The sequence below is a fragment of the Limulus polyphemus genome, unplaced genomic scaffold (assembly GCF_000517525.1).
Source record: "Limulus polyphemus unplaced genomic scaffold, Limulus_polyphemus-2.1.2 Scaffold158, whole genome shotgun sequence".
Lineage (NCBI taxonomy): Eukaryota > Metazoa > Arthropoda > Merostomata > Xiphosura > Limulidae > Limulus > Limulus polyphemus.
The window spans coordinates 873,569-881,829 of NW_013665768.1; the positions used below are offsets into that span (position 1 = coordinate 873,569).

The window sequence follows — 8,261 nt, forward strand, 5'->3', positions numbered from 1 at the left end:
ATGCTGGCCAATTGCTGATTCACATTTTGGTGGTAGAACTTTTGTTTTACAGGAGAGACATGCACACTCTTAGTTTTTATTGATGTGGGTACATGTTGTTTAATTCTATCCTGCAATCTTTGTGGAGTGCGACCTACATACCGACATTCGCAATGGCACGAGAATTCATAAATAACCATACTTTTCTGTGTGGTAGGTATCGCATCTTTGTCTGGCGAAAAGCTTCAGTAGATATTTTTTTTGCAACATCTCAACCAACAATTGGTCGAGTTATCAATGCTATTTCAAGTTTTGAATAACTCGACTTTCAAATCTTCGTATCTACATGAGCCAATGTTTCCATTTATGACCATTATATTTTAATATTTGTGCAAGAACTCAGCTAACAGATGTTTCCATATATCAAAGCTATCTTCAAGTTTTGTACAACAAAACACCTTTTCAAGTAATAATTCAGTTCAATCTTGTAAGCCATTTGTAATATATGTATTCATGTGTATTTCTGAAATGGTATATTACCTCCTCTCACATAAATAGCTATTCTTGTTCAGTGCTACCCTCTATATGCATAAAAAAAATTTCCCATGCCACAAGCCTTAAGCTTCCACGTATCCTACAATCAACATGGTTCAAGTGTGTCATGTAAATCATCATGCAACAACCCTCCACCAGTAGGAGTGCGACACGCACTCCTGATGCATGTGACTCCCTCTATTTGATTCTACCAAACTATCACTTCTCATTTGGCAGTGCTCGTGTCAAGACATTTTTTATTGTGCTCTTTGATCATGTTTTTTCTTTAAATCTTGCATTTTTTTAAAACTTAATTCTGAAGTGGAATTGTTCTTTTCAAGATAACTTGTTTTTCCCGGTTTTAATTTTTCTAATTCTAACACTATGGTGTTTGATCATTCATTGTGAACAATGAATTCTGAAGTCCAAGTTACCACTTTGGAGGTAATACCTTCTACTAACACACTTATACAGGCTACAGGTGGGGTAACTTAGCTCTCATCTGCCATGAGATTGATCATTATATGAGTCAACCCACTTCTCCTAATGTTGCCCATATTCCTCTTGAACATGCCAAACCTGTTCAGATTGATGAGGAATTTGACAGGTATTTTCCTCCACCTGATTTTTCCATGTCTTCCTATGTCCCTACTGCAGAATCAGCTAGGCCTAATATGGCTTTTTTAGACATGATTTCTCAGGTATGATCTGTTTTATTAATTTCCCCAATTTCTTTTAATCCCTTCCTTCTTTGTTTCATGATACCTCTTCCTCTCAGGATTTTGTATTCCCCCCTTTCCCAGATATTAAGGTTCATGCAGAAAATTTTGTCTCTCAGATGGTTGAGGATGCTAGCATGCCTCACCCTTCATGGACTTCAGATCACTTTGCTTTAGCCGACCATCAGGCTCAATTTCCATTCCTTGATTCTCAACAGTTAGAATCGATTTTGCCCAAATGGGGAGTGGACCCTGATCATCCTGTTTGTTAATTCCACACCCAATCTTCCTGCCTTCGACTTACTCAATCGACTCTCCTCCAGTACTTGTCTACTATCCACCTCCTTTCTAAGGCACTCCACTGAGATCCTGAGGGTTTTTGAGGGATAACCTCTCCTTGATTACCTCCACATTGTCATGTTTGTCTTCTTTGGCTCTTTCCTTACACACGTGTTTTCTCTGTTGTTGGGATCTTCTGGGGAGGGATGCTGTATTATTCCAAGTTTGTTTACCACCTACTTATATCCAGGAGTTACATATGGTCCCTTCTCTCCAGCTGTCTGTTTTTGGGAATATTCCTGAGACCTTGGAATCCTATGTTGAATCAGTGAGAGAGTAATCAACACTTTCATGTTTACCTGATTGTTTGTCTCATTCAGAGCCTAGATAAGCTATTATTACCGTTTCCCTTCCTGCTCTTTCCGATCTCTTACCAGTTCCTACCTCCAAAGGTTGCTCTTCTTGTCATATTATTTGGTGCAGGTGGATACGTTGCTAACAGTACTGCTGACTACCTGGTGGGTTCCAGTGCAGTGGGGCTCACTTGACCAATTTTGTTCCTCTATGGTGAGTTTTTGCCACAGATCTGTGGGTTATTCAGGTATTATCTGAGGGACTTGCCATCCACTTTCTTTCCCTTCCTTACATTGTCTTGGGTACCCATATCCTTTCCATTGTCTTGGGATCCTACAACCAGGCAACATCTATTCGAGGCTGTACAAAATCTTCTCTCCCAACAAGCCATCGAACCTGTTTTTATTTTAGGCTATTTGTGGTATCCATGAAAACCCGGGACTGGCAGCTTTGATTGATTTGTTCTTCCCCAATAAATTTTTGGTTCTGCCATGATTTGCTATGGAGACTTTTCACCCTCAAGTTGGCTTTTTCTCCAGGTTTATGGATGACCAAGGTAGATGTCACGAATGCTTATCTGCATATTTCAGTATCTCCTCTGTTGAGGCACTGTCTTCTTTGTTCATCACAGGGTAGTTCATCAATTTCGTGCTCTGCCTTTCAAGTTTGCTTTGTCTCCAAATGTCGTTTGTTGAATGGTCAAGGCTTTAGCCTGACATATGCATACTCGTGGGTTGCACTTGCACCATTACATGGATGACTGGCTTCTGGTATCTCATTCCAAACAGGAGTCTGCCCATCACACTCATCTGCTCCTCCTAGAGACAACTCGTATGGGTTGGTTAATCAAGTTGGAGAAGCCTTATACCTACCCAATATCTTGTCAATTTGGGTGTCTTTTTCAACACTCATCTCAGACAGGCACCAAACTTCTACTCTTTGACTCCATGCCCTTACTGCTCATGAAGTTCTATTGCTTTTGGGGATATGGTCTGCTATGGAAGCCCTTATACCCTTGGGTCGGGTGCATATGTGGTCTCTTCACTGGGCTCTGCACAATCAGTTGGACCTTGTGCGGGATCCATTAGAGGCTCCTATTTCGCTTCCTCCTTCCCTTGTGCGATCTGCATTGGTGGTTACACAGAGCTTACATGTCAATGGGTGTACTGCTTCCACCCCCTCATCCAAATTTGCATATCTTCATGGATGGTTCCCTCCAGGGCTGGGGGTGTGGATTACTTAGCAGGAAGCTTCAAGTCTGTGGTCTCTAACCAAGCGATCTTACCATTTCAATATCCAGGAGTTTCTAACTGTACATCGTGCTTTGGATAATTTTCTTCATCTTGCCAGGAATCCTCTAGTCATGATACATTCCAACAATTCTCCTTGTGTGCCATGTTCCAGATGTATTCAATCTGGTTGTGGATCATCTTTCTCATCCCAACTAAGTTTATCTGATGGAGTTGTCTCTCAATCCTATGGTTTTTCAGTGGCTATATACCTTTAGTGGAGTACTTCTCAGCTGGATGAGTTTGCCACATCCCTCAATACCAAGTTACCTCTGTTTTGGTCTCCGGTTCCTCATCTACTTGCACTGGCTGTCAGTGTGTTCAGTCAGGATTGAACCAACAAATACTTGTCCCTATTGTTGCATTCCTTCTGGATTCCTTGTCCTCCTCAACAAACAGTCCTTCTGGATTGGGATGTCAGTGTGGTTCTTTACTGCCTTACTTTGCCACTGTTTTGAACATCCATCCTTGTGTTCAATTTTTCATTTATCCCATAAGACTTATTTCCTTCTCCTAATGGCCTGTGGACGTTATCAGTCGGATTTATTTGCCATTGACATTTCATGTACACTATATCATTCCACATATGTTTTTCTTTATCCAAATAACTTTTTCCTTCCAAAACTTCGGCAACTTGTGAGGGTAACTCCACCTCCTCGCTGATCTCCCTTCCTTCCATTACCCACCTATATCCTTGGTCTGATCTGGATAGACAACTATGTCCCATATGTGCTCTTCATTGTTATATTGCCTGCACATCTTCCTTCCGTACTGCCTTTTCCCATCTCTTCGTTCCATGGCAGATATCCTTGTGACATTTCTCCTTCCACCTTTACCAATTGGGTTTGGCTTTTAATTTGATTGGCTTAAACTTCTTTGTCTCCTTCTTCCCGTAATTTGTTACAGGTGTCTTCTCATGAGATTAGGCACCTTACCTTTTCCCTGGCATCTCATCTACGTCATCCGTTAGAGGAAATACATCAATTGGGCATGTAGGCCACTCCACATATGTTCCTCTTTCACTACCTGCATCTTATCGCTGTTTCATCAACAGGTTATCGTCTTCCACTTGTGACCATTCTTCATACTTCTGTGAGACTGTGATTAGGTGAGTTATCTTTTTTATATATACCTCTTACTTTTCAGGGGCTTTCCCCTTTTTAATGTAAAAAGTGGAGCCTGACCAGGTGTTCTTCAACTAGTCAAATTCGCACTGTCGGGCCATGTTGACATAATATTTATAAATTTCATGGCCACTAAATGCTCACTGTTGAAATAAAGTGTTCCACAAGATCGCTTTTAAGTTTTTCCTCGCAATAACAATTTGCCTCATTGATATGCCTGTTCCGGACCATACTCACCCATGGACTTCACGGGTAAAGCAGAAGGGGATAGCTGCCCATCTCTTCCATTCCTTAGACTGAATAAATCAGGTGTGGTCTGCTTTTCAAAATATGGTTTTTATTATTACCCACTGCACTGTCTCTGATGTTGATGTTCCTCCGGACTGTCAACCATATTTTCTTCCAGTGGAGTAAGGGAGCCCTAACCACTTTCCAGTTCCAAGTCACTGGAGTGGTAGACCATGGAAGCACCCTCCTGAATGTGGTGATATACGATACAAAATGAATCCAGTCAGTTGAGAGTAGGGTGGTGGTGTAGATGATGAGATGTCCTCCCATCTGATGCTCCATCTATAAATGAGTTTATACAAGGGGTTATTGTAGCTTTGGAGTGAGTCATCAAAATTGTAGTTCACCCCTTTGATTGGGATCCCTCATCCTATCCCCAGATGGATGTCGGTTCCCAGTGGCTGGGTTTTGAATTCAGAGCTGAACCAATCAACATACGTCTTCACAAATGGATTACAGGTGTCTCTGTTCCCTCATTCAATTGGACTCTTGTTCAATACTACTGTGTTGTAGGTCACAGTGGAGGAACTTGCACTATCCCTCAGAGATTTTAATATACCAAAAATGTTAATATGCTGGGGATGGTTCCTGTGTGATTGATTTGAGTGGACTATTTCACTATATAGGGACATTTTTAATTTTCTCTCTTTGCTATCATATGTCCTGTTCACAGATAAGTGGGTATGATATATCCCTTTGGTCTGCTGAACTTGAGGTAAAGATGGTATGATCCTCTTTCCTACCTCCACCTGGTGGCTGGGTTTTGGATTGCAGTTGACTTGCTGCTGGTATAATCTTCTTTCCTACCCCCACATGAATGTCAGTTCCTGGTGATTGAGTTTTAGATTATAGTTGACTTGCCAATGGTATGATCCTTTTTCCTACCCCTACATAGATGTCAGTTCGCAGTGGCTCGGTTTAGGATGCAGTTGGCTTGCTGTGTATGGTCTGTCACACCCTAGCCACTCTACATCTTGGGGCACATCCTTTTTCCTCTCATCCACATTACGGTCATCTAAGGAACTGAAATTCAGAGTCGGTGGTTCGGATCCCTATCCAACCATTGTTCTCTTCCTTTTGGATGTGCTACTCCCATTTTCCACCCCTGTCTGCATAACCTCTTTCCACACTGGACAAAGAGTATACCTGGTACAGAAATGGTGCTGTCTCCCATGTATGTTTCTTTAATGCAAGAATCTCCTCTTTTAGAGGTTCTTCAGTCACTGTGGATGAATGCTTCTCTTTTTCCTTCACACCTGTTCAGTGTGGGATTCTGGCTATTTATGTGAGAAGAGATGAGGTATCATATCAGAAGTTATAATTTTTCTGTACTGAAAATGTATTTCCGATACTTACTTACCCCCTCTCACACTTCCCACTGAAAACTAGTGCTTCCATTTTCTACCAAAACTCAAAGTGATAGTTCGGTAGGATTGAATAGAGGGAGTCACATGCATCAGGAGGGTGTCACATTCCTACTGGTGGAGGGTTGTTGCATGATGATTTATATATGAGACGTAGTAGAACCGTGTTGATTGTAGGGTACGTGGGAACTCAAGACTAGTCGCATACGAAAAAATGTTTGCATATAGAGGGCAGCACTGAACAAGAATATTTGTGTGAGAAGAGTTAAATACCTATTGAAAATATATTTTCATTATAGGAAAACAGTTATAAAACTTTAGGCAAAAAATAGCAAAAACCTTTCCAAATTTAATAAAAAGCCTTCCCGTATTATAATACTTGTTAAGAGTATTTATAGTAATGGTTTCCTTAATATGAAGATTTTGAAATTTATCATTAATATTTTTGTATTTGTGAAACAATTATTTTCAAATAATAATATTTGCAAATGCATATTAGAATTGTATCCAGAAATTGAAAGTTTTTTGTTTTTTTTTTTACAGAATTCAAGCTTTAAATACCAAGAGTAAATTCCAAAAGTACAGAGTGTACTCATTGTTTATCAATATAGTTGTCCACAATGCTTTTGCACTTTTGTTGACATTAATCTTAAATGACTGTAACTTCAAGATAACAGGCATGCCAAACTCAACAGCATAAATACACAGCAGCAGATGGTCATGAACTGTAAAACTCCAGTTGGTCTGTAGCATTTGACTTCATTGCTGTTACCTGAAATGAAAGAAATATTCATATTAAGGAAACTATAACTACACTCAAGATTAGACCAACCTTTAACAAGAAATTGTAATGCAGAAAAAATAGTGTTTAATTATGTATAACCTGTAAGTTTATGTGTATTGTATTTCAGATTTTAGAAATTTTGTGTACATCAAATTTGTCCCCCAGTGTGTTAATGGTTGTTTTATAAACTTACAATGCTAAAATCCAGAGTTTGATTTTCCATAGTTTGAAATTATATTTACTTTTATTTGTTTATTAAATGAAAGTGTTGTTTCTTTCTACACCCATTTTAGAACACATTCTAAAATCACTCACTAGTTTTTCAAGTACAGAAGAGAAGCTGATGGCCTTGTGTAAAAAGCAGATAGAGGTATTAGAAGATCAGCGAACACTGGAGGTAAAGTTGAAACAGACTGAAAGGCATGTTCTACAGGTGACAAAAGAAAAAGAACAGCTCCAAGCAGAACACAACCGTACTGTGCTAGCCAAAAGTCGTCTAGAAAGCTTGTGTCGAGAATTGCAACGGCAGAATAAAGCTGTAAAGGTAAGCGGGTACAACACTTTGCCTGTTAAATATCATTACTTACTTGTTAATAGATAAGAAAGTTTAACCTTCTTGCTATGGGCTCAGTGAATTACACTGACCTTGTGACTCCAAAGTGACCATCAGAGTTTCCATACCATAACTTTTAATGTGTTTTGTGTATCTTCATGAAATTTAATGAGCTTTCAGTAAACATTAAAAGTATTTTTACTAAAAATTTGTCTGTGAATATATGAAGTCAGAGTGTTGACTGCTCCAAGTGATTTTCTTGTTAAGATTAAAATACTTTTGTTCACCTGAAAATTTTCAATTTTCATTAGCATAATCTCTAGAATTTAAATAAATATTAAACGTTTTTTTTCAATAAAGCTTTAGATTTGATCTGTTATTTTCTCTGCTCTAACTCTGTATGCATTTGGTTAATTTGACTGACCTCATAACCACCATAAAAAAATACGAAACAAATCTAAATTACTCTTTTACTTTCTAGAATGCAAATGTTGCAATTCTCATACTAATGGAGATTGAGAATTTTTAAATATTTCCTTATAAAATTAACAACCAAAAATGTATATAATATTAGAATTTGATGTATTAACTATTTTTTGATGCCAAGTTTACTCTTATACAATGATAATAAAGTAGTTTAATTAAATTTTAAATGTAACTCTCTAAAATGTCGTGACATGCACACTGTTACCTACGTGTAGTGAGAGAGTTTATGCTTCAGTTGCCTACTGAAAGAGACATCATTTTTTACTTTCACTGTTTTCACAAGGAGTTACGACGAAGTTATCTTTCAGAAAACACACACTTACCTCTCTGCACAATGAAGAACTATTACTTTGTGCCACAGCCATATAGATGTTCTTACAAGCACAAGCCTTTTAAAGAAGCTCCTGTACTCAGCACATATTAACATGTACTGTGTCAACCTATGATGTAATCATCATTAGACTTAACCTTCCACCAGTGCAGTTATAGTATATTAACCCTGGATGAA

At 38.7% G+C, this 8,261-nt stretch overlaps 1 protein-coding gene across 3 annotated transcripts in view; it reads left to right on the plus strand.

Annotated features, from left to right (window-relative positions):
- The window catches only part of LOC106476780 (gamma-taxilin-like), a 40,121-nt gene that overhangs the window by 16,275 nt on the left and 15,585 nt on the right, over positions 1–8,261 (plus strand). For all 3 annotated transcript variants that reach the window (XM_013937410.2, XM_022381372.1, XM_022381373.1), the window contains exon 4: positions 7,008–7,258. In XM_013937410.2, the coding sequence (XP_013792864.1) occupies positions 7,008–7,258 (251 nt within the window). The remainder of the gene's footprint in view (positions 1–7,007; positions 7,259–8,261) is intronic.